The 19,053-nt window shown below is 37.8% G+C and overlaps 1 protein-coding gene across 1 annotated transcript in view; it reads left to right on the top strand.

The window, feature by feature from the left end:
- Positions 1 to 19,053, top strand: part of LOC128649930 (NACHT, LRR and PYD domains-containing protein 3) — a 156,550-nt gene that overhangs the window by 90,507 nt on the left and 46,990 nt on the right. Inside the window, exon 4 of the mRNA XM_053703493.1 lies at positions 101 to 187. Within this exon, the coding sequence (XP_053559468.1) occupies positions 101 to 187 (87 nt within the window). The remainder of the gene's footprint in view (positions 1 to 100; positions 188 to 19,053) is intronic.

Below are 19,053 nucleotides of genomic sequence, written 5' to 3'. Positions count from 1 at the left end.
CAAAACAAACAAACAAACAAACAATTGGCAATCTATAAAAATATTACACCTATACAATTCACCTAACACTGACTGTGCATGTTTATATTTTACCTTTTAGGCTTGGTGAAAATAATTTGGATATAGAAGCAATTAGGATCATCTCCAATCTACTATCAACTCCAGACACCAAGATTGAGCAACTGGGGTAGGAAATATATTATTATTATTCCAGATATCATGTCTAACATGCCTTTTATATTATTTTTTCATGCCATAAAGGCAGTTCAATAGAAATAAAAACTCAATGCTCAGATTATTGCTGATCACTTGACACAAGTAGGAAAAACACGTCTTCCTCAAACTCATCCCTCCTACCAGTCCCTTATATTAATTACACTCTCTGTTACCTTTTCCTTGAAACAGAGGAAGAAGTCTTAATACTCCTATCAGCTGCTGCTCTCACAACCTGCACCCTTGAGACTATTCCTTCACAACTTCTTCCCTCTCTCCCTGCTTCTTTAACCCTGCCCTTATTCACCTTTTTAACCAGACCTCGTTACTGGCACATTTCATGATACATTCAAACGTGTGTCAATCACACCAATCCTAAAAAAAAACTCACCTACCCCTTCTAACTTTCGACCAGTCTCCTTACTTCCCTTTGCCTCTAAATTATTAGAACAACTAGTCTATAATCACCTAGCTCAATTTCTCTCAAATAACTCCTTTCTCAATCTTTTCTTTCTGCCCTTAACTTTCAAATAGAGGTCAACCAATATGGTTGATAAATGAACATAAAAAAATTGAAAACCAGGTTGCAAGTAATGAGATTGTGGCAGATGGGTACAAAAAAGATTGGAATAGTAGATTGGTGTCACAGACAGGAAGGTGTTACTAGCAGTAAGTAAGTATGTATTTAATGGCCAGCAGGACACAGTGTGGAGGTAAAGACTAGAAGGAATCAATATGCAGGTAATGGCTATCAGGACTCAGTGTGTAGGTATTGGCCAGTTGAATATGATATACAATGTAAGGCCAGACAGGTTACAGTAAAGAGCATGAAGGGACCTACTGTATGTGTTGTTCGTAAGTAGGGTAAGCAGCATTTCAGAATAGTGTCACAGTGCTGGACAAAGGACAGCACACCAATAGTTAAACAGAGATGTCTGCATTCTAGTAGAGGACAAGAAAATTGTTGGTTTCCACTGGGGCGCCTTGAAAAGATGATGACAATTTATGGATTAATTAGATGAGCTGGTTTAGAAGTGTGAAATTACAGCAGTTAAAGGTTTAAAAGCCTGCAAACATTTGAGATGGCATTGTTGAGTGTATACTTTTATATTAGCTGTGTTTTAATTGTGCAGCTTGATAATGGTTGCTCAGAGGCAGACATGAGCATATCCATCCGATAAGCCTATTACCTTGTTAAAGAGACAGTCTACTGCAGAATTGTTATTGGTTAAAAAGATAGAGAATCACTTTATTACCCATTCCCCAGTTTTGCATAACTAACACAGTTATATTAGTATAATTTTTACCTCTGTGATTACCTTGTATCTATGCCTCTGCAGACTGCCCCCTTATTCCAGTTCTTTTGACAGACTTGCATTTTAGCCAATCATTGCCCTTGTATAAGTAATTCTATAACCACGTGAGCACAATGTTATCTATATGGCACACATGAGACTAGCACCCTCTAGCTGTGAAAAGCTGTCAAATTCATTCAAATAAGAGGCGGCCTTCAAGGGCTTAAAACTTAGCATATGAGCCAACATAGGTTTAGCCTTTAACAAAGAATACCATTAGAACAAAGCAAATTTGATGATAAAAGTAAAGTTGAAAGCTGTTTAAAATTACATGCCCTATCTGAATCATTAACGTTTCATTTTGATTATTTTAATAAGCCATTGTTAAGCATATTTTTTTTAAAATCATTACAATATTACATAATAAAAGTAAAAACAAATTAAGGGGCAGATTACGAGTGGAGCACTAACAGTTATGCGCTAGAGGAAAGGGGTTTATCTTGGATGTTTGCGCACGTCGGGTTTATCACTCGTATTACAAGTTGAAAAAAAAACACGCAATCCCTTGAGCGCAATTGTAGTTAACGAGCGTTGGGATAGTGCGTCCTCAGAGCTCTGGTTAACTGGTTATTGTCACAAAGCACATCAAAATACATTACAATGTACAGTTACACTCATAATAACACTATCTGATACAAATCATTTAAAAAAAAAATATTGCACAAACAGTTATAAGGGCTAAGATATGAGGTCTCCGGTGTTAGAAAGAAAAAAAGGCAGCCAAAGGACTTTAACATAGACATACATTCATCATATAGTGCCAACTAAAAGCGTGAGTTTCTCATTTGGGATTTTTTACACTGTTGTTATATATTTGCCACACAATTGGCACTATGCGGCACCCTTTATGCTTTTCATTTTATAATAAAGTTTGCTGTATACAATATATATATATATATATATATATATATATATATATATATATAGTATTGTGCAAAAGTCTCAGGCAACCAATAGATTTGTTGTTTTAGCAATGGTATAATGACCATATATAATTATTTCTCAGTCTCTTTATTAGAATACAACCAGAAAATACAGGATATTTGTATGCAGTATTAAAAACCAGAAATAAAAACAGAAAAAACAGCTTCTATAGGCTAAAGTGGCAAGTATTTAGGGTGACCTCCCCTTACACTTGAGCAATAGCAGGAACCTAAATGGAATGGAATCCTAATTAATGTCATTGCTAAAACCTTTTATTTGTCCTATTATTTCATGTCAAAATGGCTGCTGTGAAAAAGGTCTATTACACCAGGTTTGTGCAAGACATGCTTAAGCATTACATACACATGTGGTATGAGTTTAATTCATTGGTAGCTTGCTAATAAGCCCAACTTTCAATCACATCATTCCATTCAAAATGCAAAAGATCACAGATTTTGACAGCCATTAAATCATACTTTTGCATCAGCCACTCTCAAATGGAAATCAGCAAACAAACTGGATACTCAAGATGTGGTATTCAAGCTGTTATAAATACATTTGAAGAATCAGGAAAGGTCAAGGACAAAAAGTTTGACATTTTTGTGTCCAATAATCCAATATTGGATAAGAAGAGATGAAGAGAGATGGAAGCATGAGTGCTTGTGGCTTTCAGTGAAACATGGAGGAGGGTCTGTCCTGGTTTGGGGCTGCATTTCTGACAGTGGTGTTGGCGATATTGTCTGAATTGATGGGATCATGAATACTTAAAGGTACAGACAGGTTTTAATTCATCATGCCATTCCTTCTGGAGAGCATATGATTTGAAATGGTTTTATTTTTCAGCATGAGAACGATCCCAAGCACACTGTTAATGCAGTGAAATCATAGCTGATAAAACACTGACAGTCATGGACTGGCCTCCACAGAGTCCAGACTTGAATATTATAGAGTCAGTATGGGATCACCTGGACAGAGAAAGAAATAAAAGACAACTCTGGGAAGTGCTGAAAGAAGCCTGCCATAATATACCAGAAGATTACTTAAAGTGAATGTAAATTTAGATGATAAAATGCCCGGTTTTTAAAAATCTGATTAAAAACAGGGGCACTTTAATGCATCAAAATTTACATTTCACTTGTGTTGTGAAAATCCTTACCTTTTAATCTTGACAGCCGCTGCATTGCTTCCCCCGCCCATCGCAAAGCCTCTTACTGGGTCTAAAATTAGGAATCTGGCTTCCTCCAATCACAGCGTTGAATCAGACACTGATTCCCCTGGGGGGGGGGGGGGTGGGAAGCCGTGATTAGAGGATGACCAATCCGTCATTTCTGACGTATGAAGAGGCTTGCGACGACGGGGTGAATCGCTGGAGAAGCTGTCAAGAATAAAAGGTAAGTATTTTCACAACACAAGTGAAATGTAAATTTTGATGAATTAAAGTGCCCTTGTTTTTAATCAGATTTTTATCATTTAAATTTACATTCACTTTAAGAAAACTTTAGGACAGTCTCCCCAAAAGAGTTCAAAATGTGCTTAATGGCGAGGGAGGTCACACTAAATACTGACTTTGCCTGAAGAAGCCATTTTGTTCTGAAAATGTTGTTTTTTTATATTTTGTGTACATATTTCCTGCATTTTCTGTTTGTATCTTAACAGACCGAAAAATGAATATGAATGGTCATTAAAATTGTGCTAAAACAACAAATCTAATGGTGGCCTAAGACTTTTGCACAGTAATGTGTGTGTGTATGTATGTGTATGTATGTGTATGAGAGTTACATGGAGTGGAAGAAAAAATAAATAGAAGTGAATTATGAACATAAGTACTAATAGCTCAGTTTAATATATTAGTAACTCACAAGTGGAGAGGTAAGTTTTTATTACTCATAAGAGATAACTGTGCTCAAGATTAGTGCTCCCTGTTTAGCGATGGTATTACAAGAGCAAAATGCTCAGGTGCGCTAAATTCTGGACTTGGAATATTGTTACCGCGCTAACTCCCTCTCCCCATAGACTTCTATGGGTGCACTAAAGAAAGACTTTTCATTTTAGCGCTAGACCAACTGCGCTAAAGCCGAAGGTGTGTTAGGAATACTTCACGTTCCTACGTTCTTCACTACTTCACGTTCTTTTTATTTTAAAATATATATTTCTAACTATATATGATTTTTTTGAAATATAGATGTATATCTATATATCTATATGAATAAACACATAAATACACATGAATACACATCTATGTATACACACCACCACCAAAAAGATTATGACTCACTGAAGGCTCCGATGATGGTTAGCATTTTTTAGCAAGTATTTTAAATTAAGGTATGTACATCGCTTTTTTTTTTTTTTTTTTTTTAGACATAATGCTATTGCACACGTAATAGACTACAGTATATTGTAAATATAGTTTTTATATGCACTGGAAAACAAAACATTTGTGTAACTCACTTTATTGCTATATTCACTTTTTTGCGGCCGTTTGGAACCGAACCCGCAATATCTCTATATCTTGTAACATCTGGTATATATAATTATTTTCCCAGCCATTAACTATTAACATATTTAAATTATGGCATAGACTGTTTATATCAGAACACAGGACTTTGCAGCATAGGGGTAACCTCACCTCTTTACATTGGGATTTTTACTTAGGGAAAAACAATAACCATAGAAAATAAACAATGATAGTGAATAAAGTTCATAAGTCCAAAAGACCCATGCAAATTTATATGTTGTTTAAACTTTACAACCACAGAATGGTTAACACCCACTACAAACTACTATTTATCCACTTTCTTTAGTGTTTAAAATACCCAAAGTTAATATGAGTATACAGTAATATGGTCCCAAATAATTTTGGACTAATTAGCACATTGGTAAACGCAACTATCCTGGTTCTTTACGCAAAGTTTAGGGATATTAATGAAATTAATGCCTATTTTTTGTTTAAACCCCTGGGATTCCCTTCCCCTGTTCTTAGATCCCCTTCTGTCAAACCCATTGTGTTATGCCATATTAAGCTACTGTCTTTATTGCTTATTCTAAGACTATCATTTCTACGTACATAACCGAAATGATCTTGAGTGTTAAAGTGTGCTAGTCATATTACTATGGTAATGGTTGTTTTCAAACATGTATGACATTGATTATAATTTTAGTTGACAACTAATGTGTTAATAAGACTAATTAATGTACAGACCAATAGGAGACTATGTATCCCTTTAAAACGGTGTGTTTTTAACCTCACTGTTATCAGCTAGGAGTACGGCTACCTGCCGAAAGGCGTCAGCTGTTTAGCTTATCTCCTTTGACATGTTGTGAACACTGTCAATGTGTGTATATGATATTACTACATCGTTTTAATTTGCTACAATAAAGGATCTTTGTACCGCTTGCTGCTCCCATCCGCTGTGTGTTAATTCTGCATCTGAAGAACATAGGAATTTCAAGTATTTCTATTAAAACATTAAAATTTATTAAAAATTACATTGCATATTTCAAGGTATTTGACTGGGAAGGGCTCAAAGTGTATATACAGTATACAAGTTTTAAGCCCTTCCCAGTCAAACACTTTCCCATCTACAATATCCCTTTTAACCCTTTTAAAACATTTTCAATATAAAATTTATATTTTTAATAAAAATATGTATGTATGAGTGTAATACTTTATTTTAATTGGTTTTGCACTGGTTCTTTAAAAGTAAAACTCTTATTTTGTGCAGCTAATAACATAAATAAATTGCCACTACAAGTAAAGAAGAAAGACAATCAACAGAAAAAATAGAAAAAATAGTCAGCGCACAAAAATGATGACAGAAAAGTATGTCTCTCAGCACTAATTCTAAATCAAAACATAAAAGTTTAGAATGTGGATTTCATTTTTTGCGATCAAGATATGTGAGTCGGTGATCTTTTATATGACACCCTCAATTTATTTGTCTCTCAATATAATTAAAGAGAAGCTGAACCTCTGAAGAAGCCGATTGGTCGATGAAACGCACCAGAACACACCCACTTGATATTGCCTTGAACTACTCATTTATACGCTGGACGCCACTTTGCTACAGGATTTCAAGTCACAGATTAATTTCTTTCTAATTAAAGTGTGTACTGAGCTGAACGCAGGATTACCGGTAATGTAAGAAAATAGCAGTACTGCTTGTCATAAATTATTTTAGTTCATCTTTTGGTTTCTGAGATGTTTAAGTTTCAAATACATTAACACTGTCCACTTTTTTTTTAATAAATTGATATATTTTTTTAAATAATAAAAGGTTTTCACTCATTAGTTTTTTCTTTTCTCTTTAATATAATTATACTGAGAGATAAATAAATTGAGGGTGTTAGAATTAGTGCTGAGCATTGTATTTGATATATTGTTATCATTTTTGTGCGCTGACTATTTTTCCTACTTTTATCTTAATCTTACATTTTACTTCAGGTCTCAGGTCGCACTAATTTTTCTAGCGCTATTTGGGCTTTTGCTTGAGTGCAGCCCATAACTTTCAACCTATAAGATCAGCGATATTTAGCGTGGTCGCTATATCCATTGACAGTAATGGTCATCCTTCTTTGGCAAATTTATTTTACCATAGACTTGTAATATCATTTTTCATTCAAATTTTAGCAAACCCCATAGATATTACTATAGCGCCCCACCTGTAATCTGGGCCATTTTCACGTATATTCTATTCTAGTTTAATCGATTAACATTTTGCTTCTAAAAAACAAATCAGAGGGAAGGATGATGGTAGGTTAGTGATTTCACTGGTTGGAAAACATCCCTTTATGTAAATAAATTCTGAAGACGTTTCTCCTGTGTTTGCTAAATTTGGTGAGCTACGGTAAAGACATTGAAAAAGAACATTTAAAAATACATGTTACTTGTTTTTAGTATGTGTTCATGAATTATATTTCAAATTGGTCAGTAATTAAAGGGACAGTAAGCAATTTGAAATCTGTATATAAAATATTTAGTTATGCTTATTAAAACCACTTTCCAATCTATCTTTATTATTTATTTTGCACTCTTTTTATGTAATTTAGTTCTAAAAATTAAGCAATTTCTAATTCCCAGAATTTAAACTGCACCCTGCTGACTTTTCAAGGCTATCTCTGCTAGATATATCTCCCTAATTGGCTTTAACTGATAATAGATGCAAAGCAACTTACTTAAAGGGGCGGTATACACCAATTTTTATTTAACTGCATGTAATAGACACTAAAGAATAATATGCATAGATACTGATATAAAAATTCAGTGTAAAACCTTTTAAAAACATACTTAGAAGCTCAGAATTGAACACTGTTAATGAGATAAGCCTGGGACACCCCCTGAAAGAGGCTGATAGCAGAACCTCCCCCATCCCCCTACCCTGCATAAGAAAAGACCTATTATACAAACAGAATCAGTCTGAAGTCAGTATACATCAGTATACTTTTAAAACTTTGGGGCTTGGTTAGGAGTCTGAAAATCAGCACAATTTAAAAATAAGCAAAACTATACAATTGTACAAAAACACACCCAGATTGTCTATATAAATGGATTATCTGCAAAGCATTTATGCAAAGAAAAATCTAGTGTATAGTGTCCCTTTAATACTAACATTATGACTGTGACTAGGCTTGTTGTCTGCTGACTAAAGCCCATATAAGCTCCTCTAAAAAAAGACAAATGGTGGTTGGAGTTTGGATATTGATAAATAATTGCAGTAAAAAGTATGTTAACCCCTTCATGCCGGGTGCAAGTGCTTACATCAGAATGTGGTTCTGATGTAAACACTTGCTGTAAAAATGAAACCATGAAACATTTTGGGCCAGATTACGGGTGGAGCAGAATTTAACGCTAGAAGTAAGCTTTTTGCACTTCTTGGGTAGTGCTCATTTTACAAGTTTAAAGTAAATATCCTATAATATAAAAGGCCAAGTGTGTTTGTCCGAAGCTGTCATGCGCAGTAGAGACAGCATGAGGACAAACACACCTGGCCTTTTTGAGTCCCTAGCTGATCTGCGGCAGAAGTGGGCATGGCCGGATGTGAGCGGGGGTGTGGTCGGTGTGAAGGGGGTGTGGTCGGATGTGAAGGGGGCGTGTTTGGTGTGAAGGGGGCGTGGTCGGGCATGAAGGGGGCGTGACCGGGCACAGTCGCGGGAGAGAGAGGAGGGGAGAGAGAGGAGGGGGGATAGAGAGAGGGGGGATAGAGAGAGAGGGGGAGAGAGAGAGAGAGGGGGGAGAGAGAGATGGGGGGAGAGAGGGGGTAGAGAGAGAGAGAGGGGTGGGGGAGAGAGAGGGGGGAAAGAGAGAGAGGGGAGAGGGAGGGGGGAGAGGGAGGGGGAGAGAGGGGGGAGAGAAAGCAAAAGAGAGGGGGGAGAGAGCGCAAAAGAGAGGGGGGAGAGAGCGCAAAAGAGAGGGGAAGAGAGCACAAAAGAGAGGGGAAGAGAGCACAAAAGAGAGGGGGAGAGAGAGCGCAAAAGAAGGAGGAGAGAGAGCGCAAAAGATAGGGGAGAGAGAGCACGCAAAAGAGAGGGGGGAGAGAGAGAGAGCAAAAGAGGGGGGAGAGAGAGAGCACAAAAGAGAGGGGGGAGAGAGCGCAAAAGAGAGGGGGGAGAGAGAGCACAAAAGAGAGGGGGGAGAGAGAGCTCAAAAGAGGGGGGAGAGAGAGAGCGCAAAAGAGGAGGGAGAGGGAGAGCGCAAAAGAGAGGGGGAGAGAGAGCACAAAAGAGAGGGCGGAGAGAGTGCAAAAGAGAGGGGGGGAGAGAGTGCAAAAGAGAGGGGGGGAGAGAGCGCAAAAGAGAGGGGGGGAGAGAGCACAAAAGAGAGGGGGGAGAGAGCACAAAAGAGAGGGGGGAGAGAGAGCGTAAAAGTGGGGGAGCGCAAAAGAGAGGGGGGAGAGAGAGCGCAAAAGAGAGGGGGGAGAGAGCACAAAAGAGAGGGGGGGAGAGAGAGCGCAAAAGAGAGGGGGTAGAGAGAGCGCAAAAGAGAGGTGGGGAGAGAGAGCGCAAAAGAGAGGGGGGAGAAAGTGCAAAAGAGAAGGGGGGAGAGAGAGCGCAAAAGAGAGGGGGAAGAGAGAGTGCAAAAGAGAGGGGAGAGAGAGAGAGCACAAAAGAGAGGGGGGAGAGAGAGCGCAAAAGAGAGGGGGGAGAGAGAGCGCCAAAGAGAGGGGAGAGAGAGAAGGGGGAGAGAGCGCAAAAGAGATGGGGGAGAGAGAGAGCGCAAAAGAGAGGGGGAGAGAGAGCGCAAAAGAGAGGGGGGGAGAGAGAGCGCAAAAGAGAGGGGGGAGAGAGAGAGCGCAAAAGAGAGGGGGAGAGAGAGAGTGCAAAAGAGAGGGGGAGAGAGCTCAAAAGAGAGGGGGAGAGAGCTCAAAATAGAGGGGGGAGAGAGAGAGCTCAAAAGAGGGGGGTGAGAGAGAGCTCAAAAGAGAGGGGTGAGAGAGAGAGCTCAAAAGAGAGGGGAGAGAGAGAGAGCAAAAGAGAGGGGGAGAGAGAGAGAGCAAAAGAGAGGGGAAGGAAGAGAGCGCAAGGAGTGGGACCACTGTACTGCAAAAAATGGCCCGTGTGAACGGGCTTTAGGACTAGTAACATATAAATACATAAATAGAGTACATCTGTACACACATCTAAACAAATATATAGATACATAAATATTTAGACATGTGTATGTATGTGTCTCTATGTTAACGCCCTTTGGCTGCTTTTTATCTCTAACACCTGAGACCTCATATCTTTGAGCCTTTATAACTTTTTTGTGCAATTCTTTTTAAGAATTTTTATTAGATATTGTTATTATGAGTGTGTGTACTTTTTAATGTATTTTTTATGTGTTTTGTGACACTTTTTTGTTTCGGGAAACAGTTAACCAGTGCTCTGAGTTTGCGCTATACCGACGTGCGTTAAATTCAATTGTGCTCAAGCGATTGCGTTCACTTTCAACCATGAAAACCTGATATCGCTCACGTGTAACTGTTAGTGTGCTACTCGTAATCTGGCTCTTTATCCTTTCACAAGCAATTGATTGTGCATCCATTCCCCCTGTTCTTGTGCAATTGGATGTCAATCATCCCAGTCGATCCTGACCAGAATGATTTAACTCAGTCTTAAGACCACAGCTAATTAACACTCAAGCTCTGAAGCTGCATCCACAGATTTATTAATGAACCCCAAAGTGTTTTAATTAAAGTTTTTTTAGAATATGAAACTAATTCTAGCAAACTTAATATGCTGCATCACTTAAAATAATTTAACAAATAGGTAAAAATTTCCTTTAAAGGGATAATAAACCCAAATTTTTCTTAGTCCTCTTGGTATCTTTATTTGAAAAAGCAATAATTTAAGCTTAAGAGCTGGCCCATTTTTGGATCAGCACCCTGGTTAGTGCTTGCTGATTGGTGGCTAGATTGGCTACACCAATCGCTACTCAGGTTCTGAACCAAAAATGGGCCGGCTTCTAAGCTTAAGTTCCTGCTTTTAAAATAAAGATACCAAAATAATGAAGTAAAATTGATAATAGGAGTAAATTAGAAAGTTGCTTAAAATTGCATGCTTTATCCGAATCATTAAAGAAAAAAAAATTGGGTTTACTATCCCTTTAAGTAATCTATTTTAAAATATATACCTGAGTTTTTCTGTTTTGTTTTTTTTTCTTCAAATTGTAAGTATCAAGCATAGCCTTTCCTTCCAATAAAACAGGGAAGCAGAATGTAATCAAAAGGAAACTGAATCATTATTTACATCACAAACCTTAACCACAAGAATTAATAATGTTACTTGCACTATTGGAAAGCATTTTCAATTTAAAACTGAAAGTACATTTGTGGCTTTAAAGATTTAAAAATAAAGGTGCATATTTTTTTTTTTAACTATTTCTTTTACATTTTTATTGATGCTTATTTGTTTTGCCGTCTATTTATCTATTTAAAATCTTATTGGAAACTGAGTAGCAATATTCTGACTTACTAAACACCTCAATATACTAAAGTTCTCATGATTGCTTTGTAAAAGGCAAAATGCTTATGCAGTTTAAGATATTATCTAAATGTAAGTACTGTTACATGCAGATTATTTCTAGTTTTGTATAGAATAACAGGCATAAGCTTTATAAGGCTGAAATATATACTTAAAGGGACTCGAAACCTAACATTTTTCTTTCATGATTCAGATAGAGCATGCAGTTTTAAACAACTTTCTAATTTACTTCTATTATCGCATGAATGCTATCCATTTGCAAGAGCACAAGATGGCAGCACTAATTATTACCATGTAGTGCTCCGACACCTACCTAGGCCTCTCTTCAACAAAGAATACCAGGGGAACAAAGCAAATGTGATAATAAATTGGAAAAAAAAATTAAAATTGCATGCTCTGTCTGAATCACAGACATAAATATCCCTTTAATGTATTTTGAAGATGTTAATTTATGTTTAATCTCAAATAATAATTTGTTAAACTTTTATTTCCTGACATTTGGAAATCGACTCATACACAATGGCAGCAACTCTCACTAATGAAATGTGGGACAAAATAAATAGTGAATGCATATTGCAATTGTTCTTTCATTGGGTAGTGAGAGTCCACAAGTCATCATATGTGGAAATTCCCCTCCTGAACACTAGGAGGAGGCAAAAGATACCCCAACACACCAGAGCATTAAATCCCTCCCCCTACCTCAGTAATTTTTCTTTTGCCTTCTTGATGTTGGGAGAAAGTTGAAGTACAGATCAACACATTGTTGAGAGGGTTGTCTTCCTGATCTGAAGCCCATTTCCTACTCTCAGTACCCTGTTAGTCAAAGGGGTAGACAAGGCACTGATTTTTTTTTTGTAAGCAGGAAAGTCACAAACCTCCCAGGTGAAAAAGTGGATTAATTCACCAATTACTTGGTTGTAGATGCTTTTACTTGTTAAAGACCCTTGGCATCATGCTTGCACTAACTAGGATGGGCTTGTCTACTGGAAGCAAAGTTGCTGTAGCTGAGGTAAGCACAGTGGACAAAGGTGCTGACAGGTGAGTACTTTGCACCTTTATAGCCCACCGGCTATTAGTATGAACATGTACATATGATTCACATAGTCTGGGGACATTTATTTATAGACCATACACATTGTATTAGCAGTTTATTAACACTTTTGAGCACTGTTTTATGTTTTAATTAGGTTTCTGTCTCTTTTTATTTAGCGCGGTTGTCTTTAGCGCTCTCAGAAGTTACTGCAGAGTTATACATTGTCTTTCTCTTTCACTTGCACTAAAATTCTGTTATTCCTTTGGGATGTTTTGGCTGTAGCGCTCACCGGTAGCGCAGATGCATTAAGGTTAAACCTTTTTAGCATGTGTCATTTAGCGCATCTTTCTGTTTTAATCCTTTCCTGTGGTGATGTAATCATCTCAACATGTTGGTGAATTTGGTGAGATTATATCAGAGCTTTTTCTTAAGTTGGGTCAAACTTTTATTCATCCCTATGTTTGCTGTGTTGCTTATAGTGTTTACTGTGTTGTTACAGACTTTTTTCCTGTGACATTACTTTATTATGTTTTGTCTCTGTTTTTTTCTTACAGGGATTATCTGTTTTACATTGTGCCATTTCTGTCATTTCTTTCCTTGAGGTTTAATTAACAGTGTGCATTTTGCTGCATATTTGCTTCAGTTTATCTCTGATACTTAAAGTGATTGTAAAGTTTAAAGAATTAAAGCCCACATCTAAAAATACCCTTAAAAACAGGGGCACTTTAATTCATTAAACTTTACAGACACACTTTTTTTTAAATACTTACCATCTCATTAGGGTAATCAGACCGCTGATCCTCCACCCACTTCTCCTTCTGTATTTGCAGATCGATGACGAATCCGGCTTCCTCCAATCCTTGTGTGTCCCCATTGGCATCCAGCTCGTGGGGCACGCAACAATTGGAGGAAGCCGGATTCGTCATTGATATGCAATATACAGTCGGAGAAGTGGGCTGAGGATCGGCGGTCTAATAACCCTAATGAAATGATAAGTATTAAAAAAAAAGCATGTTTATAAAGTTTAATGAATGAAAGTGCCCCTGTTTTTAAGAATTCTTTTAGATAGGGGGCTTTAATTCTTTAAATTTTACAATCACTTTAAGTTTTTTCCTTACTTTTACTGTGTAGCAAACTGGTGCAGCTCAGCATCTGGTCCATCAGCTGATCCCATACAAGGGAATGCTTCTAAAATGTATCCCCTTGCAGTCTGTGTTTACTTTGTAAGGATTCTCAGGTATGTCCCCCTGCTCAGCTATGTTCCTCTTAAACTGAGCCTATTAATGATAGGAATGTTAATGTCTCTGAGGGTTCCTCCTCTGAGGATGGACTTTCTGAGTTTCAGGAACCTGTTACGGTCTCAGAAAATGTGCCCTTTAATTTCAGGTTTAAGCATAGTCATGCTTTGTTTCAGAAATGTTATTGCTTTAGAAGTAGATGATTATCCTGCTACAGTTAAGCAATCAGTTAAAAGGCCTGATAATTATTTTAGACTGCCCCATATAGCCTTTCTTTTCCGTGCTTGATTCAGTTTCTGATCTCATTTTTATGGAATGTTATGCACCATTTTTTAACTTTGTTCCTTCTGCTGAATTTAGTCTATGTTTCTTTTACAATCTGCTAATACAAAGATTTGGGAACCTATTCCTATGATGTATGCAGATATTTCCACTCTTGCCAGGTGTATTTATTTTCCAGTGGAGATTAGTTCCACTTTCAATGATCCTTTTAGGTGGAAAACTTGAGGATTTTCTTGTACTATTTATTTTGCAGGTTTTTATGTTCAGGTTTTCAGTGTTGCCTATGTAGCTGCTGCTACTGCTGTTTCCTGTGACAACCTTTCATAACTTGTTTCTGATGAAGCTACTCTAGTTAATATTATTATTATTATTCTTTATTTATATAGCGCCAACAGATTCCGCAGCGCTATCCATGGGTACAAAGATAAAAATACAGTACAATACAATATAAAAGACACCAGACAAAGTTTAACAAACAAATACAGGGGGAATTGAGGGCCCTGTTCCCGTGGGAACTTACAATCTAGATGGGTAGGAAGGTGAGAACAGGAGGTGGGGACTGCAAAGGTGAGAATGATGTTAGTGTGGATGGAGTTAGATGAGGGCAGCAATTAGTCAAGTGGAATTCATTTGTTACTGATTTGGAGATAGGCTTCCATGAACAGATAGGTCTTTAGGGAGCGTTTAAAGGAGGAAAGGTTAGGGGAGAGTCTGACAGCACTAGGAAGTGAATTCCAGATGGTTCGTGCCGCACAAGAGAAGTGCTGTAGTTTAGCATGGGAGGAGGTGATGGTAGAAGATGCAAGGAGCAGGTCATTGTTGGATCTTAGTATATTTGGAGTATATTTGTTGATGAGTGAGGACAGGTAGGGGGGCTACGTTGGTAAGGGCTTTGTAGGTCAGGATGAGAATTTTGAATTGAATTCTGCTGTGGATGGCGAGCCAGTGAAGGGACTCGCAGAGCAGTGCAGCAGATACAGAGCATCGGGAGAGGTGGATTAGCCTAGCAGAGGCATTTAGGATGGATTGAAGAGAAGAGAGGCGGGAGAGAGGGAGGCCAGTTAGTAGGTTATTACAGTAGTCAAGTCGGGAGATTATCAGGGAGTGGAGATATTGTGTAGGTGGTTGCAACAGGAGGAAGATAGCAATTGGATGTGGGGTATGAAGGACAGATTGGAGTCAAGTGTAACTCCTAGGCAGTGGACTTGGGGTGATGGGGAGATAGTGGTGTCACCAACAGTGATTGAAAATTTAGGAACCGGGGTAGAATTAGAGGGGGGGGATTAGAAGGAGCTCAGTCTTGGACATGTTGATTTTTAGGTGGTGAGAGGCCATCCAAGAAGAAATGCCAGATAAGCAGACACTGATGTGAGAAAGGACAGAAGGAGAGGGTGAAGGGGTGGATAGGTAGATCTGAGTATCATCAGCATAGAGGTGGTAGTTGAAGCCATAGCTACTGATAAGTTTACCCAGTGAGGATGTATAAATAGGGAAGAGTAGAGGACCCAGAACAGACCCTTGAGGTACTCCAACAGACAGAGGCAATGGAGAGGAGGAGTCGCCAGCAAAGGAGACAGAAAAGGACCTATTAGAGAGATAAGAGTGGATCCTGAAAGGGCAGTGTCAGAAAACCTAAGGGAGGAGAAGTTGAGTTTTAGGTTTACATATATATCTCTTGAGAACAGCAAATAGCTATATTTGTGTAGCAGCAGTGGAAATGTTTTGCATTAAAGCAGGTGGCACATTATGACTTAGGCCAAAAAATTCCCAGGGCGACAGATTTGGGGAAGAAGGGAGGGGATGGCAAACACCATTCCCTCTAAGGCAGGCCTTGACAAACCTCAGCTTGGGCATTTAAATTAGGCCCTGGCACCCTGGTTTGGGATCCAAAGACTCCCAAGGATGTCCCCCCTTAACCCCCTTATGTCATCTATGATCTTATGCCAGCTGCACCTCAAATTTAGCCTGGTGTGGCTTTGTCCTTTCTAGGTCATATGGCATGGAACTATAAGTCCCAGAATACTGCTTGGACAATGAGGGACAGGAGCAGTCACATGGGTGGGTATTAGAGTCGAAGATCTTTAATCACTGCACTATGCAGAGGTGCCTGCTCCACTCATTACATGTTTCTGCCTTGCTGGTGTCCATGTTACAGAGCAGCACTTTTCAGACTACCAAACATGTCCACAACCATATCCCATAACATCTCCTTGCACTGGGGCAACACACTAAACCCTGCTATTGTACAGCTATGTAAACGCTGTGTTGGAGAGGGAAAAAAGGTTACAGCAGCAATGATGTTTTTGGATGTGTCTAGAAAATATACACTAAATGTACAACAATATGAGAAGCTAGCTGCACTTTCATCAGATAATTTAAATGCAACTCTTTTTAAATATGTAATTTTAAGTTGAAAATGAAGTAAAATAAAATAACATTGCATAGAAAAAAAAATAAGCAAAAATGTTTGTTTAGGTTACAAAAGAATAATTATAATATATTAAAATAAAGAAGTCTGCTTCTGTATAAGTCAAATACGGCTAGATTTAGAGTTTTGTCGGTAACGACCCGCGTAGCTAACGCCGGCTTTTTTCTGGCCGCACCATAAAAATAACTCTGGTATTGAGAGTCCACATAAAGGCTGCGTTAGGCTCCAAAAAAGGAGCGTAGAGCATATTTAACGCAGCTTCAACTCTCGATACCAGAGTTGCTTACGGACGCGGCCAGCCTCAAAAACGTGCTCGTGCATGATTCCCCCATAGGAAACAATGGGGCTGTTTGAGCTGAAAAAAAAACTAACACCTGCAAAAAAGCCGCGTTCAGCTCCTAACACAGCCCCATTGTTTGCTATGCGGAAACACTTCCTACGTCTGCACCTAACACTCTAACATGTACCCCGAGTCTAAACACCCCTAACCTTACACTTATTAACCCCTAATCTGCCACCCCCGCTATCGCTGACTCCTGCATATTATTATTAACCCCTAATCTGCTGCTCCGTAAACCGCCGCTACTTACATTATCCCTATGTACCCCTAATCTGCTGCCCTAACATCGCCGACCCCTATATTATATTTATTAACCCCTAATCTGCCCCCCACAACGTTGCCTCCACCTGCCTACACTTATTAACCCCTAATCTGCCGAGCGGACCTGAGCGCTACTATAATAAAGTTATTAACCCCTAATCCGCCTCACTAACCCTATAATAAATAGTATTAACCCCTAATCTGCCCTCCCTAACATCGCCGACACCTAACTTCAATTATTAACCCCTAATCTGCCGACCGAATCTCGCCGCTATTCTAATAAATGTATTAACCCCTAAAGCTAAGTCTAACCCTAACACTAACACCCCCTAAATTAAATATAATTTTAATCTAACAAAATTAATTCACTCTTATTAAATACATTATTCCTATTTAAAGCTAAATACTTACCTGTAAAATAAATCCTAATATAGCTACAACATAAATTATAATTATATTATAGCTATTTTAGGATTAATATTTATTTTACAGGTAACTTTGTATTTATTTTAACCAGGAACAATAGCTATTAAATAGTTAAGAACTATTTAATAGCTAAAATAGTTAAAATAATAACAAATTTACCTGTAAAATAAATCCTAACCTAAGTTACAATTAAACCTAACACTACACTATCAATAAATAAATTAAATACAATACCTACAAATAACTACAATGAAATAAACTAACTAAAGTACAAAAAATAAAAAAGAACTAAGTTACAAAAAATAAAAAAATATTTACAAACATAAGAAAAATATTACAACAATTTTAAACTAATTACACCTACTCTAAGCCCCCTAATAAAATAACAAAGCCCCCCAAAATAAAAAAATGCCCTACCCTATTCTAAATTACTAAAGTTTAAAGCTCTTTTACCTTACCAGCCCTGAACAGGGCCCTTTGCGGGGCATGCCCCAAGAAGTTCAGCTCTTTTGCCTGTAAAAAAAAACATACAATACCCCCCCCCAAAATTACAACCCACCACCCGCATACCCCTAATCTAACCCAAACCCCCCTTAACCCCTTAATGACCGCAGCACTTTTCCATTTTCTGTCCGTTTGGGACCAAGGCTATTTTTACATTTTTGCGGTGTTTGTGTTTAGCTGTAATTTTCCTCTTACTCATTTACTGTACCCACACATATTATATACTGTTTTTCTCGCCATTAAATGGACTTTCAAAAGATACCATTATTTTCATCATATCTTATAATTTACTATAAAAAACATTATAAAATATGAAGGAAAAATGGAAAAAAACACACTTTTTCTAACTTTGACCCCCAAAATCTGTTACACATCTACAACCACCAATAAACACCCATGCTAAATAGTTTCTAAATTTTGTCCTGAGTTTAGAAATACCCAATGTTTACATCTTCTTTGCTTTTTTTGCAAGTTATAGGGCCATAAATACAAGTAGCACTTTGCTATTTCCAAACCACTTTTTTTCAAAATTAGCGCTAGTTACATTGGGACACTAATATCTTTCAGGAATCCCTGAATATCTATTGACATGTATATATTTTTTTTTAGAAGACAACCCAAAGTATTGATCTAGGCCCATTTTGGTATATTTCATGCCACTATTTCACCGCCAAATGCGATCAAATAAAAAAAATTGTTCACTTTTTCACAATTTTTTTCACAAACTTTAGGTTTCTCACTGAAATTATTTACAAACAACTTATGCAATTATAGAATAAATGGTTGTAAATGCTTCTCTGGGATCCCCTTTGTTCAGAAATAGCAGACATATATGGCTTTGGCTTTGCTTTTTGGTAATTAGAAGGCTGCTAAATGCCACTGCGCACAATACGTGTATTATGCCCAGCATTGAAGGGGTTAATTAGGGAGCATGTAGGGAGCTTCTAGGGTTAATTTTAGCTTTAGTGTAGTGTATTAGACAACCCCAAGTATTGATCTAGGCCCATTTTGGTATATTTCATGCCACCATTTCACCGCCAAATGCGATCAAAGTAAAAAAAAACGTAAATTTTTTCACAATTTTAGGT

The sequence above is a fragment of the Bombina bombina genome, chromosome 2 (genome assembly GCF_027579735.1).
Source record: "Bombina bombina isolate aBomBom1 chromosome 2, aBomBom1.pri, whole genome shotgun sequence".
Lineage (NCBI taxonomy): Eukaryota > Metazoa > Chordata > Amphibia > Anura > Bombinatoridae > Bombina > Bombina bombina.
Note: the sequence above shows the minus strand (reverse complement) of the source record. Positions and strands in the feature narration are given on the sequence as shown.